Genomic DNA, 21,028 nt, shown 5'->3' with positions numbered 1-21,028 from the left:
TGTATTAAAAAAATTGAAAATTTTGGAAGATTTTTTATTTTTTTGAAAAGAAAAAATAAAATTTTATTTTCTATTTTAATTTCAAAATTAATTTTATAAAAAATTTCTTTATTTTTTCAATTTTTTGGAATTTTAAAGATCTTTTTAAGTTTTTAGAAAATTTTGGAAGAGTTTTTATTTTTTAAAAAGAAAAATAAAATCTTATTTTTAATTTTAATTTCTAAATTAATTTTATAAAAATCTTCTTTATTTTTTAATTTTTTGGAATTTTAAAGATCTTATTAAGTTTTTTTAGAAAATTTTTTATATTTAATATGCACCAAATAAAAATAAACATGTTAGTAAGTACATTGAAAGTGCCAGTAGTCCAGTGGTAAAATGCCTTCCAATTTAACCAACCAATCTGGGTTCAAATCCAGGGTTTATATATTTTTAATTTCAAATCGTGTAAAACTGACGTCGTTTTTTTTTTTGGCCAGCCCCAAAGTTCATGTTTGTTTTGGCAATTCGTGTAAAGTTGAGGTTTTTTTTGGCCGAATTCCCATATATATATATTCTCAATTAACAGACTCGAGAGGCACTTGCTTCGGTAATATCTGAAAGTTTCAGGAATCTCAGTTCGCCTAGGTATGTGTTCTACTCGTTTCTTTGTCTGAAAATCTTAGATTTTGAATGAATCCTAATAAAGATCCGATACTTCCTTCGAGAAAGCGTTTTGTTTCAATAAGCTCTGCAAATGATTTTTTTGCGTATCCTGTGATTGAAAAGGAGCTTCCTTTATGTGAATTTCTTCGAAAAAGGTTTAATTTTGAGAATTCAAAAACGATTTTAAGGGTAAAGATTGAAAAAATTGATAATCTTTTGATTAAGCAAGAACGATTCGTCTTCTACAGTTTCAAAAAGCTTAGATGGTATCTAGTCCAGCATAGTAGCTTGCTCTTGTATGCTTAAGGTTCCAAGAACCAACCAAGAAAGAGCATTTTTATGAAACCATTCTCGTTCTGATGTTTAGTATTGGCACTGCCACAGTTCATACTTTGACATTAGTTTTTTTCTTTTCTTTTCTCAGTTGCTTCAGCTTTATTTCCTCTTCCGGAAAAATAATACTTTGGTTGGTGGCTGTAAAGGTTACAATAATGGGAATTGAAGGTAACCACGCATATTCAAAAACTGGGAATATGGACAAGTTGTCAACTCCTCCAGGTTTTGTGTCTCAAACAACGTTTGTGCTGAGGAATGTTCACCAAGACAGAGAAAGTTCCAGGCCGGGACAAGTACAAGAGCAGATAACTGGATTCGGTATGGATGATGCTAGTTTCAAGTTGTCTCTTAGCAGCCGACCGTGGATAGTCCATGATGATCACACAAAGCCCACCTCGGAGACCTTAAAGCCAACCAAACCTGAGGTTCCCATAACTATATCTCATTCCTCTCTTTCTTTCATATAGGGTAATTTGTAGATATGTTTTTCTTCTCTTCTCTGCTCTTTTGTCTGTCAAAAACGTTAGGTTCTATGGAATGTGTGCTAAGTCACGGCTACTAGTAGACATATGAATTGATGTATAAGATGTTAGGTAAGCCAATGAGAGTTCCATACCCCTTCTAGCCGCTTATGGTTTTAGTTACTTTAGTGCCTGCTCTTAATGATTTAGGATAACACTTTGGAGCTTGATTTGTTTTACTATGCTTATAGACGTATGAGAATGCAGGTATCAAGATTGTATGTTGAGTCTTTTGCATTCTTATTCACAGGAAAGGGAAAGACGGATACAGAGAGTCTCCAAGAACGTAACCCTTGAGGAAGCTCCAGTGTTCAACCCAACCGAGGAGGTTAGTTTTTGCTTTTGCTGCTATGAAAAAAAAAAAAAACAATGGGATTAAACTGCTTTTACGTTGTCTTTAGTAAACAATGATGTTAAATGGATTGTCAGGAGTTCAGTGACACACTCTCGTATATTGCTACCTTGCGTGACAAAGCTGAGCCTTATGGAATCTGTTGTGTGGTTCCTCCTCCTTCGTGGAAACCTCCGTGTCTTCTCGAGGAGAAGGAGGTTTGGGAGGTTTCCAAATTCGACACTCAGGTACAGCTCTTTGATGCTGCTAATGACACAACGATCAAAAAGGAGGCTGATGATGATGATGATGATGATGATAATGATGATGAGGATCATACATCGGAGGAGAACGTCAAGTTTTGTAGAGTAGAACGCGGTCCCAGGAAAACTCTGGAGACCTTTAAGAACTTTGCAGATTCATATAAGAAGAGGCATTTTAGCGTAGAGGATGAGGTTTTGGGTTCCAAGAGTTCTTCAACCCCATCGCTAAAACAAGAGCCAACCGTTGCAGATGTTGAAAAAGAGTATAGACAACTTGTTGAGAGTCCACTTGTTGAAATTGAGGTTCTTTATGGGAATGATCTAGACACCAGAACGTTTAGCAGTGGGTTTCCTTTACCTGGAGCATCTGAGTCTTGCAAGTACAAAACATCAGGTTGGAATCTGAACAATACAGCTAAGCTTCCTGGCTCTCTTCTATCGTATGAAGACTGTGAATCAGTTGGTGTTCCTCGTCTAAGTGTAGGAATGTTTCTGTCTTCCCAGTTGTGGGTAAGTTTTATAGTTTATATCAATTGAAGTTCTTGCAATGTAATTTGCTTGTTTAATCTCATATTTGTTGCTGTGCAGAAATCTGAGAAGGACAGACTCTACTCGCTCTGCTATTTGCATGTGGGAGCTCCTAGAGTGTGGTACTCTGTAGCAGGGTGTCATCGTTCTAAGCTGATGAACTTATTCCCTGAGATGTCAGGAGAACTACAGTCAAAGATGAGCCGTGAACCTGTAAGTACTTAAAACCACATTAAACATCAATACACATTACTCTTTCAAAACTCAGAAGCAAGACTTATCATAACTTTTTTGTCTTCTAATTCATTTGGCAGGTGATGATAATGTCTCCATATGCACTTAACATGGAGGGTATACCAGTGACCCGGTGTGTTCAGAACCCTGGCCAGTATGTTATCTTGTTTCCAGGGTCATGCTACTCTGCAGTAAACTGTGGCTTCAACTGTTTGGAGAAAGCAAACTTTGCTCCCATTGATTGGTTACCCCATGGGGATGTTGCTGTTCATCAGAATCAAGAGAAGAAGAAGAAATCATTAATATCGTATGATAAGATATTACTAGGAGCTGCACGGGAAGCTGTCAAACACCTTAAGGAGTACTCTCTATCCAAGAAGAAAACAGCAGATAATATGAGATGGCTTAACGCTTGTGGCAAGGAGGGTTTGTTTACCAGCATTGTTAAGGTATGTATATATGCTCACTACCTCTTCTTTGGTAGCTGTGAGGAGCTTGCTCACTACCTCTTTGCTTTTGTTTTATGTAGTCAAGGGTGAAGCAAGAGAGGAGTAGAAGACAGTTCCTTGCTAGTTCACTAAAGTCTCAGAGAATGGACAAGAGTTTTGATGACGTGAGCAAGAGGGAATGCTGTTTTTGTTTCGTGGATCTGCATTTCTCCGCTGTCCAGTGTTCATGTTCCGATGAACGTTTCTCGTGTCTGAGCCACGTGAGGAATCTATGTGCTTGTCCGAGTGGGAAGAAGAGGTTTCTGTATAGGTACACCATCGATGAGCTGAATGTTCTTGTGGAGGCGTTGGAGCTGCAGAAACTCAGCGCTATGTTCAGATGGGGGAACTTTGATCGCAACTATTATGCTTCTTCTCCTGGGATTAAAATTTCACAACCTGGAGATAAAGGTAAGAAAGCAGATGAGGTTTTGCCTTGTAGTGATAACAATAATAACACAAGGAAAGATGTTGAAGCTGGAGGGAAGGAGCAGGGTAAGACTAAAGTGAAGGCGAGGTCAGTCATGGAGATAATGAAGGGGAATGATGATGAGTCCGGGCATGTGCAACCTTGTTCTAATAAACCAAACAAGACATGCGATGGTTCTGCTGGCAACACGGCCAAGAAACCGAAGCTGGGATGAAAAAAAATGTTTTTTTTTTAATGTAGTTTTGAGTTGTAGAACTTGTAAAAGACTGTTTGTTCTTTTGCTTTGGTTGAATAGTCCTTTGTACAATATTTTGCTAGAGATTTTCCAGTGTAAGAACAAAGAAAATTCATCATTTCAAATCTATTAAAATTCACTCCAAAATCAAGTTAAATTGAATAACACCAGATTTGATTCCAATATAAAAACCATTCAGTGAATTAATTTGTAATAAATTGATAAACTGTCTTTGTTGTTTTTTTCTTTTCTTTTAACAGCAAAAACATTTACAAACTTATATTGACTATGTAAACCAAATTGGTAACTCCGCATCTATGTATAAAAACAACGATTCTCATTGTTGTTCAGTAATAAAAATCTAGTATTATTTAATTTGCTATTTTAAAAGATATATTAAAATCCAATTCTATTAAAAATATTATAAATGACAAGTTCAAGAGAATTTGTTATGATTTGAATGTGTTTTAGCAAATTTTCTTAATTTGCTATGAAAAATATTATTGTTTTAGATAGAATTCTAAAATGTTTTAATTAAAATCACAATAAATTTCATAATCAACCCAAAATTCACTAAAAATCAAATTATTTCAAGTATTCTAAAATTAGATATCATCACACACTTCAAAAAATTTAAATCATTAATACAACATGATTTTTTATGAAATTTATAAATTTGTTAAAATTAATAGGATTATTAGGCACCCTAGCCGTTAGATCTGGCTACCTTTTGCGATCGCCGTTGGTTTTCTGATAGTTGCGGTTTTATTAAACCGTCGTTCGAATGAGAAACGCCCACCACCACATTCTCTCAGCTTTTATACGCCGGAGACTTCTCAACGTCGCCTGTATCATACTTTTCTCTCGCACCAAAACCTAACACTCACTAACAGAGACTTACTCTCTCACCGCGTAGATTCACTCCTCCTAGTGATAGTATAATGGCGGACACGGACGTCGGAAACGTGAACGCAAAGGAGAAACGATCCCCGAAGCGATTGATTTTGCTGATCGGAGCTGTAGCTGTCGTCGCGGTCGCTGTGTTTCTGAATACTCAGAACTCGTCGATTTTTGATTGCAATTGCCGTAAGGTTAGGTATCTCTCTTTTAAGCTCGTGTAAGTTTCTGATTAGGGAGAGCGCGAATTGATCTTCGTCTAGCTTCGAGTTCGTGATTAGGTTTAGGTTTATAGTGTTTTGGCTAGAGATCAGCTTAGAATCTCTTCGAATCAGAATAACTAATCAGAGCCGGTCCTGAGATTTTAGGAGGCTTACGAATTAGAAGCTAAATAATCAATATATATATATATATACACATATTTGATTGAATTAGAAGATGAATGATCTAATAAGAGCATGATTGATAGGGTTGTTAGGGTGGGGTTCTTAGCAGAATATCTTATTTAAGAGTCGGTTCTTAGCTTTTTTCGTTAAAAGTTAAGAGACGGTTTTTTATATTCCGTTAAAAACTCTACTCTAAAAACCGTTGATGCTCTAAGTATCAACTGTTTTAATTTTGGGGGTCTGAAGCGAATGTTTCATCAGGCTATGTCCAGGACCTTGCCGCTAGAAACTTGTTGGAGTTCTGTTTTCTTATATTATTCATTTGTATATAGGCTGAGAAGCAGAAGTACATTGGGATGGTTGAAGACTGTTGTTGTGATTACGAGACGGTGAATAAGCTCAACACTGAGGTGTTGCATCCACTGCTTCAAGACCTTGTTAAGACACCCTTTTACCGATATTTCAAGGTTTGGTTTTCTCTTCATCTTCCTTGAGATTGGGTTTAGAGTTTTGGAGGTATCTGTTTTGATTAGCTTTGGATCCATGTTTATAGGTTAAACTGTGGTGTGATTGCCCGTTTTGGCCTGATGATGGCATGTGCCGGTTAAGAGACTGTAGTGTTTGTGAGTGTCCTGAGAGCGAGTTCCCTGAGCCCTTTAAGAAGGCTTTAAGTAAAGACAATCCTGTTTGTCAAGAAGGGAAGCCACAGGGTGCTGTTGACCGTACCGTAGACACTAGAGCTTTCACGGGTTGGACTGTCACAGATAATCCCTGGACTAGTGATGATGAAACTGACAATGGTCTGTCTTCCTAACCTTTTTCTTCAGAATCCAAATTATCTTTTGTTTCTATACCACTCAGTTCTGGTTCATGAGACTATGTGTAACAAGTAGTGCTTCTAGTATTGAATCTTATTGTGGTAGATTGTAGCTTTTGATGACCAAATACATGATTGCAGGTGAAATGACGTATGTTAATCTTCTGCTGAATCCTGAACGGTACACTGGTTACATTGGCCCGTCTGCTAGAAGGATATGGGATGCTATATACTCTGAGAATTGTCCCAAATGTAAGCTTCACTGTTCCACGCTTGTTTTCTCGATTTGTTACTTTATACCCTCCTTATTCTCCAAGGGTCTGATCAGTTCATATGGATTTCTAATCCCTGCAATTATATTGGCTTTTATCTGATGAGTAGATGCATCTGAACAGTCTTGCCAAGAGGAAAAGATATTGTACAAACTGGTCTCTGGTCTTCACTCATCTATTACAGTTCATATAGCTTCAGATTATTTACTTGATGAAGCTAAAAACTTGGTAAGATCTACCTCATGAGTCTCTCTTGTCCGCTATGTATGTTCTTTTAGCAGAATTAGAAAAATCATCTGATGATCTCCATTTTTTTTGTGTTTCAGTGGGGTCAAAACCTAACACTGTTGTATGATCGTGTGTTAAGATACCCAGATCGTGTTCGGAACCTATACTTCACATTTTTGTTTGTTCTAAGAGCAGTAACAAAGGTTAGTTTTCTTTATCAGAATCCAACGAAAAGGGGGTCAATGATCTAAAAGAATAAATCACAAATAGTTTTTCTCCTCGCCTTCGTGATTTGTAGGCAGAAAATTACTTGGTAGAAGCTGAATATGAGACTGGTAAAGACAATGTCATCGAGGATTTGAAGACCAAATCTCTTATGAAACAACTAGTCAGTGATCCTAAGACGAGAGCAGCTTGTCCACTACCATTTGATGAAGCCAAGCTCTGGAAGGGTCAACGTGGTCCAGAATTGAAACAACAAATACAAAAACAGTTCAGAAACATAAGGTTATTCTTTTTCCCCTTTATTTCCAGCGAGTGTCTCTGCTTGCCACTGGTCTTTTCATGAGCAATAAGTTGTACCTAAGTTGAATGCTTAATTAATATTCATTGATGTCCTTGCAGTGCAATAATGGACTGTGTAGGCTGTGAGAAATGTCGTCTATGGGGAAAACTTCAGATTCTTGGTCTCGGCACTGCATTGAAAATCCTTTTTACTGTCAACGGTGAAGAGAATCTGCGTCATAATGTGAGTTCCTAGTTCCTACCAATAAACCACACTTGCAGAGACATCGTCATGTTTTTGAACTCTCATGCATTGTATGTTTACTAAATTATTATTTTTATTGCAGCTCGAACTGCAAAGGAATGAAGTGATTGCGCTGATGAATCTACTCAACCGGTTATCTGAATCAGTGAGGTTTGTTCATGAAATGAGTCCTGTGGCCGAGAGAATCGCAGAAGATGGAAAAACCAAACCAAATCATAACCGAACATAATTAGGTGATTGTTCCGTTCGGTTTTAAACCGTAAAAACCGAACAGGTTTTCCGTTTCCTAGTATATTGATTCTATTTTTTCTATTGTAGATCTACATAGTTGTTGACATTTTGGTTAATCAGACTTTTGTTGTCACTATCTTCTTCTTCTTTTTTAATTGTCAACCTTATTTTACTTTATAGTATTAATGAGAAACACAAAATCTAACATCAATTGTTCTATGAATGTAGCTGTAGTGTCATAGTTAATATAAACATTCCAAAGGTCTAAATAAATCATGTAGACAATTATAAATACTCTCTTGGATCTTTTTATCATTTCTAAATTGGAAGTATATACTTTTTTCATTGACTAACCCATAATAGATTTTTCACATGTTAATGGAAAAAAATAGCATTTGTGAAAAATCGCTCAAGAACCAAAAAAATCAAGATAAACAGGAGAAAAAATCATATAGTTTATTCTATTGGTAATCATGCAAAAACACCAAATATTTTGAACTGATTCTCACAGGTAATGCAACTATGCAAGGAGGATGCCAGCAAATTTACAAAGTATATCACAATATTGAAGATGAAAAACACCTAATAAAGATACTATCAAAAGAGTTCAGCTTTTGCGGTTGACTTGCAAGAAATAGTGCTAAGACATAAAGAGACACTATAAAGGGAATCCTATCCTCCAACCTCAATGAACACACCTTTTGATTATCTGTTCTTTACTATTGCTTCACCACATAAAGCTTTTCCTTTTTCTTAGTTTTTTTTTATAAATAGTCTAACCAAACACTAGTAGACTAATGCCATAATCTATAAGTGCTCTGCAAATTATAATGAGGAGAAAGAGAAAAAAATCTGTCTAACAAAAAACTGATACATGCCTGGCATAGAGGAGAAATATATAGCCATCACTTAGTTAATTCTCCAAACTTTGACGTCTAATTAAACTTTGATCTTTTACGATGAGTGTGAGAATATGGAACTCATTGTCTTTGATGTTTTATTTTTCTTGTAGAGTTAAGCTATATATAAAATTGCATGGCAAAAAGATTTGAGACGTTTTGTTTTGATGCCCTCCTTTATACAAAGCTGGTCTTTCGAATTTTTATGGCTTCCAGAAAAGATAGTGTATTTGAAGAACAAAAGATATTACAAAAGGCAGTGGGAACAGACAAAGGCCATCGATAAAAAGATGCTCGTTCTTCCAGTATCAGAAAAATATTCATCTCCATTAAGGCATTAAGTATTTTATTTCGTTTTCTTTACTTTTGGCTCAAACTTTTCTCTTTTGCCCACTTTTCTTTTTGCTCCCTTTAAATTTTGAATATTGATTTATCCAAGTTAAGTTGGTAGCTGCAAACTATTTGGTAACAACCCAATAGCTGTCAGTCATGTCGACGTTCTTGGGTGATACCTATTGCATTCTATCAGTGATGGTGAAAGTTTCTGTTGTCATATTACAACTGTTCTAAGGGTAGGGAGCACAGGGATCGAACTCCATAATTGATCACTTCCCGAGCTTAATGTTTCTCCTGAAAATTTACGTATACATCTTAGACTAGTTGGTTTATGGGCTTAAGGTTTAAATAATTAATATGATGGAGGGTATCTAAAGAATCACTTCATTTCACAACTATTTGGACTTAAAGTCTGGAACACCTAAAAATTATTAGCTTAATCTCACATAGAAGTATGATTATTATACATTTTTATAAGGGTTAAACACAATTAATAGTGAAACATTCCTAGAAAGATTCCGAAAAAGAAAAATTGCATATTAGTAATATATATATACTCAAATGACCTCTTATAATAAATGATTCGTCATGCACTACCATTATTTATAGAATTTGGATGTATATACACTCACAAATAGTGATTTGTCATGCATAAACATTATTTATAGAATTCGTACATACATATCATAACCACTGAAGGTGGTGACTACATCATAGTCCACACAATATCATATTGGTAACCCTATGATGCCACTTTATAACGTCCTCATGATCGTTTCCGGCCATAAATGATATATACACATCACGTTTGACCTTTAACGCATTCATGATTAATCATTATTCATTAGGTACAGTTGCAAAAAATATATTCATTAGGTACATATGAAAAGCATAAATGAACCAACAAGATCGTATATTAACATACAGTATACTGTGTATGTTTATATTCAATAATGCACAGTTGAAACTAACGTAAAAATGGAGCCATCCGAGAATAGTGTTGACTGTTGAGAGGACTTTGCTAACGTTAAGTGTGTTTGACCAGACAACATTGACCGCTCGAGCCCTTCGGCTTACGTCCTTCAAAGCTTTTTGTGTGGCCTTATTCGACAATCCTACAAAAACCAAAACACTTCGAAAATCTCTCCGAGACACACACGACACTTCTTGGATACACAAATTGACCTATTCATGTTTTAAAATGTTATTAGTAGTTTAAACTCTTTAATACAAACAAATAATCTCATTAATCGAGTTTGACAAAAGAACACGATTGCCCCAACGAGAATATTTTGTAAAATCGTTTCTATTTTTTCAGATATTTTTTTTTTAAATCTATATATCAATGTTATCTTCAATTTATGTTATCTTCAAATTAATTTCTTTTTATCGAAACTATGATATTATTTGAAGAACGCATAAGGGTATCTCCAACCCCACTTCATTTTTTCTTTTAAAATGGATTAAAAGTGATTATGAAGTAAACAATGCTCCAACTCAACTACATATCTCACTCCATAATAGAATTTACTCCATAAATGGAGTAATTTATTTTTTGTTTGTTCATTACTTCATTATAGAGTGAAAAATAGAGTTGAATTAGAAAATTTTTACTCTATATTCATTTTTACTCTATTTTGGAGGAAAAAAATAGAATATTACATTGGAAATGCTCTAATAACTCATAATTATACGTTGAACACTATATATATTAGAATATGTGGAAAACCTCACCTTTTTGAAAGAAGTATGATCACTCTCGTCGTGATAATCAATGGGCATGCATGGTATAAGTTGATGTATTGTTATAAACAATGCAGCAAACCCGTGGACGCATCATGAGTCGTTTTCATTTGTTTCGTAAGAGCAAGTGAGCAACCATGGGTCCAACTTACGTTATCACAGCATTTTTGTTAGTGCCATCAGAAACTTAGGTGCTTTTTACGTTGTAATTTGGGTAGGTGAGAATGAGATTGCTTTAGTGTAGATATTTCCGATTTTTTGGTGTTTCTCCCGTATCCAATACACATAGAAACGGTATATATACAATCTTCCAAGCGAGGTATGGAAATTATTGTGTCTCGTCAGTTTATGAGGCTCATGATTGTTGTCTTCTCATTTTGCGATGATCTTTATTTCGAGTATGCATATAGTTTTGGACGCACCACGATATTGACTTTAATTGTATCCCCTACTTTGTTCGAGATAAAGTAACTTTTGTTGAACCCTGTCACGTTTCTATCAAAGGGCAACTTGCACACATTTCTATTGATTAGTGGTTGGTTTCGAAATGTTTACTAAAAACGAAAAAGTTTTTTGTTTTAAATTTTTATAAAAAAGGTCGTTGATGTAGGTATAGGTGGTAGTTAGCTTTATTAACATATGTTTTGGCTTTTCTTTTCTTTTTGCCATTTTACGCATATATTATGTTTTAAGTTTGAAATACTGTAAGTTTGTAAATTTACTCCCTAGAGGAAAATTGACTTATTAACTGTAATGTGTTTTCACTATATGTTAAGAAATAAATTATTGACAAAATATTCATACGTTGGAATTTTTATTAGAATTAGAGATTGAAATTGTTTTTTTACAAGGTTTATCTTCTACTTTTTCAACTAAAGTTTCAGATTTTTCAAAATGAGAAAATGGCTTTAGAAAAATACAGCTTTACAACTTATGAAAATCTCCTAGCAATTAAAAAAGGGATGAAAATATAATTGACATCTTCATTCGAAGCTCTCTAGCTACAAAAGGAAAGGGATATGCGCTCAGATCAATTCCAATTGTTCAGTTTTGGATGAGAAATAAAAGAGGAGAAATTCGATTTTGTAAGAGAAATCTGACAAGTTCAGTTATATAGTATATAGTTACAAACTAAATATAAAACTGGAAACTGAGATGAAGGCATCAATTAAGGGTTACGACTTATGGTGTAAAAGGAAATGAAGTAGTGCACGTGTGCTCCCAAAACCTCATCATCACAGAGTCATGTGCAAAGCCAAATAAAAACTCACTTATCATTATGGATCGCACCAAACATAATTTTTAAAAACCATCGTAATTCAATTGTTTCCATGATTCTACTTCCTCTCATCATTTCACCTCCCCTCATCATACCTTCTATTTTCTTCCCAACGTATGTGTGTTTACATTCATAGCCATCTATTTTTCATATAGCAGATAACTAAACATTTTTCAATCATATTGATTTTCTAAATTTATTATATTTTTTAACATCACTTTTCACACAATTTATTTTAATTTTTTAAAATTAAATTTCTATTTTTTTTTTACTAATTAATATTGATAAATTGCAAAGTTTATTTTAAAAATATTAATTGAGAATATTTAGTTTGATATTAAATTTTTAAAATTAAAACTATAAAAGTTTGATAATAAATATTTATTATATATTAAATATTCACGAAACTCTAGAAAAAAATAGATGAAATGTCATTAACATAAATATTTGGATATTTCGGTTCGGACTATTTTTTTTGTTTCAGATAAAATAAAAAATCTAAAACAATATTGATATTGTTTTAGATTTTTTATTTTATTGTAGAAATGATACCAAGTTACAATTTAAACTTAACAATATAATGCAATGATTCATATAAGCTCCATCATTGCGTTACTATCCTAAATCCAAAGCAAAGGTCAAAATGATTTAGATGGCATAAAGCAGAAGCATTAATTAACTTTATACTATCCCCTTTTTCTTTTTCCACTTGGATTTAATTATTAACTAAAACAAAGACCCAAAACAAAGGTCAAAATAAGTCGCAAATCTCAAAGCCTTTGCTCAATCTCTTCTTCTTAACTCTCTCTCGTCACCACTCACCACCACTTAACACTTCCACTCACTCATCTTCTTCTACTCACCAGAAGAAGAAACCTTCCTCTCAGTTCTTGATTCCATACTTCAAACTTGTCTCTTCTTCTTGTGTGGTTCCTCCTTACTGTTTCTAGGTTTTACTCAAAATCCAAAGAATGGGAACTAAATGGAGGAAGATGAAACTGGCTTTAGGTCTCAACCTCTGCACTTACCTACCACGAACACTAGAGGAATCACCTCCTGCTTTGAACTCCACAGAGAGATTATCAGATGTTGCTCTCCTCTCTCCTCTTAACTGGCCCATGACCCCAACACCTTCCTCTCACGGTCTCAAATTATCCAGAAACAGCTCTAAAAAATCTTCAAAGGTTTGATTTTTAGCAAGACCCACTCTCTCAAATCATTGTTACAGACTTCCTGTAGGAGTTGACTTTTGGAATTGAGTTTGTCTTCTTCCTGTCTTTTTTTTTTTGTTTCTTCTTGTCTTAATTTTAAAATCACTCTATCCATTGAAAGGTTTGATTTTTAAGTGTTGTCTCTTGTGAAAATTGAAATATAGAGTCTTTAATTAGATTTAATTTGGGAAAATGCTCAAGAAAAACATCTTTCAGACACTTCTGTTTGTAGCTGTAATAAAGGAGGAAACTTGATTGTTTCTCTATATCAATAGCTGCTTAAAAGTAGTTAAAGTTAGTGAGTTTCTTGTTATAGTGATTGTCTTAAAGATTAGTACTCTGATTAGTTTCTTTGTCTATCCAAAAATGGGCTCATTGCTTTTGTTTTTAAGTGTTGTCTTGAATTAGATTTTTGTTTGTAGCTGTCATAAAGGAGGAAACTTGATTATTTCTGTTTGTAGCTGTAATAAAGGAGGAAACTTGATTATGTTCTCTATATCAATAGCTGCTTAAAAGTACTTGTAGTTTGGTTCTTGTTATGGTGATTGTCTTAAAGCTGAGTACTTTGATTAGTTTCTCTTTGTCTATCTATAAAACATGGACTCATTGCTTTTTTTTTTTTGATGAGCAGACATGTTCTATATGCTTGACTAAGATGAAAGAAGGAGGAGGACATGCTATTTTCACAGCAGAGTGCTCACACGCTTTTCATTTCCACTGCATTGCTTCAAATGTCAAACATGGGAACCAAGTCTGCCCTGTGTGCCGTGCCAAATGGAAAGAGATCCCAATGCAGCACCCTCCTTACCTCCTCCACCGCTTGCCTACACCTCGCCGAGTCATGAACCAAGGACGTGTCCTTCCTCCTGAGCCCTCTATGTTCAATGACGATGAGCCTTTAGAGCAACAGCTTGCATTCCCCGGGAAGAGCTTGAAAAAAATGATGGAGCTGAAAATACATCCTGAGGTTTCTTCTGTCCCAAGGGGCGAGTCCCGTGTGAAGTTTGATGTGTTGGTGCATCTTAGAGCTGCTGGTATGGTCACTGCTCCACTTGATCTAGTCACGGTCCTTGACATCAGTGGAAGCATGGCTGGAACCAAGCTAGCTCTTCTCAAAAGAGCAATGGGGTTTGTGATTCAGAATCTTGGCGTTAACGATAGGCTTTCTGTTATTGCCTTCTCTTCAACCGCTCGTCGTCTCTTCCCTTTGACTAAGATGTCTGATGCCGGAAGGCATCTAGCTCTCCAAGCTGTGAACTCGCTGGTTGCAAACGGTGGTACCAACATCGCTGAAGGGCTAAGGAAAGGTGTGAAGGTGATGGAAGAGCGAAGAGATGAGAACCCTGTGGCTAGCGTTATACTTTTGTCTGATGGGAGAGATACTTACACCATGAACAACAACCAGCCTGATCCTAACTACAAGATGCTGCTTCCTTTGTCTATGCACGGACGGTTTCAGTTCCAGATCCCTGTTCATTCTTTTGGGTTTGGATCTGATCATGATGCTTCGTTGATGCATTCTATCTCTGAAGCCTCTGGAGGAACGTTCTCTTTTATAGAGAGTGAGGCTGTGATCCAGGACGCTCTTGCTCAGTGCATTGGTGGGCTTTTGAGTGTAGCGGTGCAGGAGCTGAGGCTGGAGATTGATGGTTTCTCCTCAGATGTTTGTCTTAGTTCTATAAAAGCTGGGAGTTATCCAAGTCTTGTGGGTGGTGATGGTAGGTCGGGACGTGTAGACATTGGTGATCTCTACGCTGATGAGGAGAGAGACTTCTTGGTGTCTATCAACATCCCTGCTGAGAGGTGTGGAGATGAGACGGAGCTTCTGAAGATGAGGTGTGTTTACAAAGATCTTTTGACAAAGGAGGTTGTGACACTTGAGAGTCATGTCCTCAAGATTCAAAGACCAGAGACAGTTGGTGAAGAAGAAGCTGTTGTTGTGTCCATCGAAGTGGACAGGCAAAGGAACAGGTTTCTAGCTGCTGAGGCAATGGTGAAGGCGAGAGGTTTAGCAGAGGAGGGAGATTTAGCTGCAGCTGTTACTGTGATCCAGGAGTTTAGACAGGTGTTAGCAGAGACGGTGTCAGCAAGGTCCAACGATGGGTTTTGTGTGGCGTTGGATAGAGAGATGAAGGAGATGCAAGAGAGAATGGCGAGCAGGCATGTCTATGAGGTATCAGGAAGAGCTTACATTCTCTCTGGACTTAGTTCACACTCATGGCAAAGAGCTACATCGAGAGGAGAGTCAGGAGACAGTTCTAGCTTTGTGCAGGCTTATAATTACCAGACTCCATCAATGGTTGAGATGCTGCACAGATCGCAAGCCACATCGTATCATAGACTCATCCAGCCGTTGCTATCATATGTATCTCAACCAAGGCCAAGGTGAAAAATAGTGAGAAACCAATGTCTTTAGCTGTAACATGTTCCAGCTTTTTTTTTTGTTTTTTTTTTTGTGTAAAGAAATAAGAAAAAAAGCAGGCAAAGGGGTTTTGAAATGTGAATCTAAATTTGGCGGTTTTGTAAGTTGATGATGTTGTTTCAACTTGTCATGTAATGTGTATATTATTATTATATGTATGTTTCAAAAAAAAAAAACTATGCATTTGGCTATAAGTTGTTTCAGATTTTGTGGCAAAGCAACCAGTGATTATGTTAGATTCCAAATTTCCAATACTCCTTTGTAACGACACAAGCCACAAAGGTGTAGAATCGGTAACAATGTGTTACTTGGATCTCTTGTATTATATGCAGTTTTTTGGAATCCGACCCGGATCTGCGGTTGAACCGGTAAATCCGGTGACCAGAAAAATTCTGGTTACAAAACCTAATATTTAGAAACCCACAAAAATCTGCAAAAACCCAGTAAAACTCGGAAACCGATACCGGTTGAACCACCGGTTGAACCAATAAATAACTTTTTTTTTTTAGTTTTTAATTATGTTTTATATCTAAGTTTTCAATTAAAAAGTTAGGTGCTGAAAAAAAAATTAGTTTTTCCCTTTTCAGTTTTATATTTGTGATTTTTAAATTTTGATGAAGATTTTACTATGTTATCTAAAGAAAATAAAGTGAACGATGGTAGAGAGAACCAAAATTAGTTGATGTGATTTGGTGTTAGTTTATTTCTGCATTGACAATTTATTACAACGATCTTTAACTTTTGGTTTATTTTGTATTTGGAGTTTAATTTATTATTCACATTAGATATTTAAATATTTATAAATTTTATGTTTTGATTTTTTTTTTATGTCATAACTCTTATCTTGTAAGAGAAAATTTTAGATAGTCTACACTATTTTTTGATATTTTGTATGTCAAATAAAAATAAAAATATAAAAATTAAAGTTAAATATTTTCTAAATGTTTTTAAACATAAAATATGTACATATCCAAACTATTATTTTATGTTTTAAAAAAAATTTATAAAATATTAACTTTAGTTTCTATATTTTCATTTACATAGCTGAGATATTATTATATAATAAAATTAATTCATTTATTAACCCACGGTTCACCTGCGGTCGACCCACTGACCCAGTAACCCGGTAAGCCGTCCGGTTCAGTGTCCGGATAGGGTTTAAGAACATTGATTATATGTAAGTGCTTTTGAGGCCCTGATTGACCACATGTTCTTTGGACCTGATATGTACCAATCCGTCAAGTGTGCGTGATTTTGTAGTCTACCTAAAAGCATATCCAAAAACAATTTTACTTTTAGGCTTAAGAATCTTTAAATTTAAAGTTTATCCACACCCTTGTGCGGACTAATATATATATTTTAATAAAAAAATTATTAACGTTTTATAGTTAATTAGATAAATTTTTTGAAATATGCGTTTTTTGATTTTCTTTAACTAATCTTAATTGCTTATTGTGCAGACTTATTTTTCTAATGATTTATACATGATTCTTTTGTTTGAAAGTCTGAATTATTTACTTGACTGAATCTGATTTTAACATAATCTATATATAATAGCAAACCTTTATTTGTTTACATAATCTACATTGAAATTAACTTAAAAATTTAAGAAATAATAATTAAAATCAAATTAGATTACATATCAATCACCCATTGGTTCAACAGGTTAACCCTGGGTTTTAGCGTTTTTTAAAGATTTCATCATTTTTAAAGCATTTTTTTGAAGATTTCATAATTTTTTAAACTAATGGATATCTCTTAAAACCCAAACCAGATTATATATTGCATCACCAAGTTTACATATTCAACCGCGGGTCCATTTTGGGTTTAAAAACGCTGATTTAAATGAAAAATGTTTTAAATGGACAAAATTTTTACAAAGTAACAAAACATTTAAAACATTGTTAATGGGATTTTTTATCATATAATATCCCGAATTTTGAAAGCGTGGATCAATTTTTTGTAACTGTGGTTATTACCTTGATCTATATGATTTTTAATTTAAAAAAAAATTCAGTAAATCCAAACGCATTATATACAGGTCTGGATCAAATATGGAAATACTGCTTGAAACTCAAACATCATAATAGAATAATTTTAAATTATTTATTTTCTAATAAAAATTGTAAATTCATGCAAACTTTATCAAATGGTCAACAAAAATATATTTATGCTTTGAAAGAACGGATCAAAATAGTAATAGCTTCTAAATTGTTTAGGAATACAAAGTAGTGCAAATTGATGGTTACAACTATTGTACAAATATATGATTAGAAAAAATCTTTTCTAATTTAAAATCGACAATTCATATCCTTACTGCATTGCAATAATGAAAACACATTGTTCTTCAGAATATAATATATATATATATATAAATTAAATATAACAAATACTTGTAAGTAAACAAATTTAAAAATTCAGGTATCCATTTGGTTCTCACTTCATTTCAATTTGTTTGGTTATAGAGAGATATTATCTGCTCGGTTACATTTTTTTCAGTTTGGTAAAGTTCTATTCTTAGTGCCGAATAAATATATTCAAATCTATACACTATCTTATATAGAAATTCATTAAAAATAGTTTATTTAATTTCGAAAATAAATTTATGTTTTCCAAACGCTAGTCCTATTCGAGTTTGTAGTTAAAAGTGCAAGATGTAATTATACGTTTCAGAATCCCACTTAACAATTTCCTAAAAAAATGTACACATTAATGAAAAGTTAAAACTGATTTTGCGATTTCTTATAAGGTTGATGATAAAAGTACTAGTGGTATTTAACACTGCAACATAATAGAACCATAATTCAATTATGTAAATATAATAGAATTACAATATCATTAAACGAAACAAAACTTGATTGAAAACTAACAAAAAGACATAATTAATTTCTAACAAAATAATAGTTATTCAGTACTCGCTTTCAACTCGTGGACACCAACAACGGCAAGCTACAGCAACCGCGATCAAGATGAGTACCACAATGATCCAGACAAGGCATATGACTGCAACGGAAGTTGGATCCATTTTCTTCCTTTTTTTCGTTCACCAAACTTTTCAGTCTTTGTAAGTTTTCTTCTCTTTTTTCGTTTTGCCTACCAATCAATTATATATATATATATATATATATATATATATACATATATTGTTGATTCTGAATTTACATTTTTGTGGGTAAGTCACAGAATTTTGGAAAGTTTAGATTTCTTAAAAAGAATTAGTAAAAATTGGAAATGTTTTGTTAGAAAACAAAGTACATGGAAATTTTTTGCTGTATTGATTCTTAGGTTCAAGATCCTTCTATTTTAACAAAGGTTTCTATCCTAAAATATAGATACATAGAATATACGATCATATCCAATCATAACTAATGTAGATATGTACATATCTCAATACCCTCTATCAAGTTGGAGAGTGTAGGTTTCGAACTCAAACTTGATAATAAATACTGAAAATCCCTTCTTACCAAGTGCCTTTGTCAAAAATATTTGCATGTTGCTTCTTTTTCGAAACATGTTTTGGTGTAACAAAACCTCTCACGGTCTCATCCCTTAGACATTATTTGAGGAGTGATTTGTCATGTGTCATCATCACATTTATTTTGAAATAGAAAAATTATGACATAGAATACTAACAATGCTGACATGACTTGAAATTAATTGTGTCATGAACATTTACATTTAATGTTGATTTATATTTTCGGTAAATGTTTTGAAATATTACTCATAGATCATCATTAATAGTTAAAATAAAAATAAATAATATTTTAATTTTTTTATAATATTTTTTTTGTAGGTTATATCATTTTTATTGCTAAAACAATTTTCAAAATTTATGTAGTTTTTTTTTTAAATTGTAATTTTCTAATCTCAATACCATTAGTTTTTTTAATATCTAAATTTGTTTAGAAATATTATTGAGTAAAAAATTTTCAAAATTAGTTTTAAATATATATATATATATAGATATATCATTTAATATTTTGTAAAATATTATTAAATATTATTAAAATAAAGCAAATAATAAAATATAAAATTATCGAAATGTTATTTTAAAATATAATTTAAATTTTAAAAGTGGTGCATGAAAACACCTAATCTCCTATGAAATGTTACTTAATTCCAACATGCTTTGTCCTTTTATGGAAAATGGGATTAGCTGCTCATATGAATAGCTGAAGTGTTATCACAACGAATCTTAATTGGTTTGTGTTTGTCAAAACAGACGCCAAATGTAGTCAGTAGACTCTTCAACCAAATCAACTCTTTAATTGTATCCGACACTGCTTTGTATTCTGCCTCCGTCTAAGAGCTAAAGTCTATGTCTTGTGTTGAATGTTTTCCAAGAAACCAGTGACCCAACTAACTGAATAAACCATGCCGTTAAAAGATCTTTGTGTAATGGCAAATGCTCCTCAATCTGCATCACACCAAGCACTCAAAGTCAAAGTCTGCATTGCCTTAAGTAATATTCTCTGTCTTGGGTTCCATATCAGATATCGTACCACACAAATGGCTGCATCCCAATGCTCCTATTTCGGAGCTTGCATAAATTGGGAAAGAGTACGAATTGCTTACGGCAACTCAGGTCTCGTTACTCTCAAGTAAATCAATCTTCCACCTAAATGTCGATATCTAGTCGGTTCTTAAATCGTCGCACTTTCAACCAGTATAAGTTAGTGATTAGGCTTCAGTGATATTGTCAAGAGCAAACTTCTGTTGGCATAAGTAGATCCCTGAATCCAAGATTGAACACATTGATAACATATATTATAAAGTAGTGAGAATCAACTCATGTGAAATAGAGCATAAAGAAGATCTCTCTCATGGATCTAAATTTTTAACAATAATTTCTAAACCATAGACTCAAATATTAAGAAAATTTTGAATTTTGATTGGGTGTCTTTTTGAAAAGTGGTAACCAACTTATGATATTTCCAGAAATTTCTTATTTTTCATATCTTTTTGACTTTTTCACAATATTATTTTTTTTTTGGTATTTCCATTCATAGTTTTCATCCCTCTCTTAAAATATAAGATTTAAATCTACATATTTTAAATGTGTTTATATTCAAATGAAGTTATTGATTCAAACTTTAAACATTATGTTTTTACCTTAGCACTATTTAATTTTATAAATTCTATTTTTAAAGGTTCTTAGATTTAAAGCTATTTTCATGTTTTCTAAATGTATATATATATATATATATTTATTTAGATCTGAAACTGAAAATTATCCGCTATAACTTATTCAGAAGTCTACTTAGAAGTTAAAACTAGTAGATTTCAAAAGAATTCTACTACACCATTCAATTTAAGCACGAAATGATAGAATTGTTACAATTTTTATAAAATTTTGTAATGATATAATTGTTACAATTTTCATATAATTTTGTTAAAATATAGTGTTAACCGAAGAATGTGTAATATATTTGTTATATACTTTATATTATTGCCTAAGTACATTTCCATATTGAAACTTCATTTTTCAAAATGAATGGAGTAATACATTTATCTTTTTTTTTATTTT

The 21,028-nt window shown here is 33.5% G+C and overlaps 3 protein-coding genes across 5 annotated transcripts; all 3 read left to right on the top strand.

The window, feature by feature from the left end:
• The first annotated feature begins 558 nt into the window (after positions 1 to 558).
• On the top strand, positions 559 to 4,158 carry LOC106450981 (probable inactive lysine-specific demethylase JMJ19). Of its 3 annotated transcripts, none has more exons than XM_013892820.3 (7): positions 559 to 627; positions 1,070 to 1,406; positions 1,753 to 1,830; positions 1,932 to 2,606; positions 2,685 to 2,837; positions 2,939 to 3,307; positions 3,388 to 4,158. In XM_013892820.3, the coding sequence occupies exons 2-7, from the start codon at positions 1,137 to 1,139 to the stop codon at positions 3,988 to 3,990; spliced, it is 2,148 nt and encodes a 715-aa protein (XP_013748274.2). In that variant the 5' UTR covers positions 559 to 627; positions 1,070 to 1,136; the 3' UTR covers positions 3,991 to 4,158. The 3 variants fall into 3 exon arrangements, with proteins under 3 accessions (XP_013748274.2, XP_013748275.2, XP_022574891.2); XM_013892821.3 differs by having other exon boundaries at positions 569 to 627; positions 1,128 to 1,406; XM_022719170.2 differs by lacking the exon at positions 559 to 627 and adding an exon at positions 640 to 800.
• Positions 4,159 to 4,795: 637 nt separating this feature from the next.
• Positions 4,796 to 7,822, top strand: LOC106450982 (endoplasmic reticulum oxidoreductin-2). Its single transcript, XM_013892822.3, has 9 exons — positions 4,796 to 5,102; positions 5,627 to 5,761; positions 5,848 to 6,094; positions 6,253 to 6,363; positions 6,493 to 6,611; positions 6,710 to 6,814; positions 6,910 to 7,118; positions 7,236 to 7,359; positions 7,463 to 7,822. Exons 1-9 carry the CDS (start codon positions 4,953 to 4,955, stop codon positions 7,607 to 7,609), a joined length of 1,347 nt encoding a protein of 448 aa, XP_013748276.2. The 5' UTR covers positions 4,796 to 4,952; the 3' UTR covers positions 7,610 to 7,822.
• Positions 7,823 to 12,604: 4,782 nt separating this feature from the next.
• Positions 12,605 to 15,709, top strand: LOC125609266 (E3 ubiquitin-protein ligase WAV3-like). Its single transcript, XM_048780507.1, has 2 exons — positions 12,605 to 13,052; positions 13,711 to 15,709. The coding sequence occupies exons 1-2, from the start codon at positions 12,840 to 12,842 to the stop codon at positions 15,466 to 15,468; spliced, it is 1,971 nt and encodes a 656-aa protein (XP_048636464.1). The 5' UTR covers positions 12,605 to 12,839; the 3' UTR covers positions 15,469 to 15,709.
• Positions 15,710 to 21,028: the final 5,319 nt, after the last annotated feature.

The sequence above is a fragment of the Brassica napus genome, chromosome A5 (assembly GCF_020379485.1).
Source record: "Brassica napus cultivar Da-Ae chromosome A5, Da-Ae, whole genome shotgun sequence".
NCBI classification, from domain to species: domain Eukaryota; kingdom Viridiplantae; phylum Streptophyta; class Magnoliopsida; order Brassicales; family Brassicaceae; genus Brassica; species Brassica napus.
The sequence above is the reverse complement of the archived record's forward strand: the minus strand, read 5'-3'. Positions and strand labels throughout refer to the sequence as shown.

Excerpts from the sequence above, each read along its gene's own strand:
- LOC106450981 (XM_022719170.2), top strand. The coding sequence starts at position 673 with ATGAATCCTAATAAAGATCCGATACTTCCTTCGAGAAAGCGTTTTGTT. Across the intron at positions 1,831-1,931 it reads TGTTCAACCCAACCGAGGAG|GAGTTCAGTGACACACTCTC; the intron begins GTTAGTTTTTGC and ends ATGGATTGTCAG. Across the intron at positions 3,308-3,387 it reads TGTTTACCAGCATTGTTAAG|TCAAGGGTGAAGCAAGAGAG; the intron begins GTATGTATATAT and ends TGTTTTATGTAG.
- LOC106450982 (XM_013892822.3), top strand. The coding sequence starts at position 4,953 with ATGGCGGACACGGACGTCGGAAACGTGAACGCAAAGGAGAAACGATCC. Across the intron at positions 6,095-6,252 it reads TGATGATGAAACTGACAATG|GTGAAATGACGTATGTTAAT; the intron begins GTCTGTCTTCCT and ends ACATGATTGCAG. Across the intron at positions 6,815-6,909 it reads TTCTAAGAGCAGTAACAAAG|GCAGAAAATTACTTGGTAGA; the intron begins GTTAGTTTTCTT and ends CGTGATTTGTAG.
- LOC125609266 (XM_048780507.1), top strand. The coding sequence starts at position 12,840 with ATGGGAACTAAATGGAGGAAGATGAAACTGGCTTTAGGTCTCAACCTC. Across the intron at positions 13,053-13,710 it reads GCTCTAAAAAATCTTCAAAG|ACATGTTCTATATGCTTGAC; the intron begins GTTTGATTTTTA and ends TTTGATGAGCAG.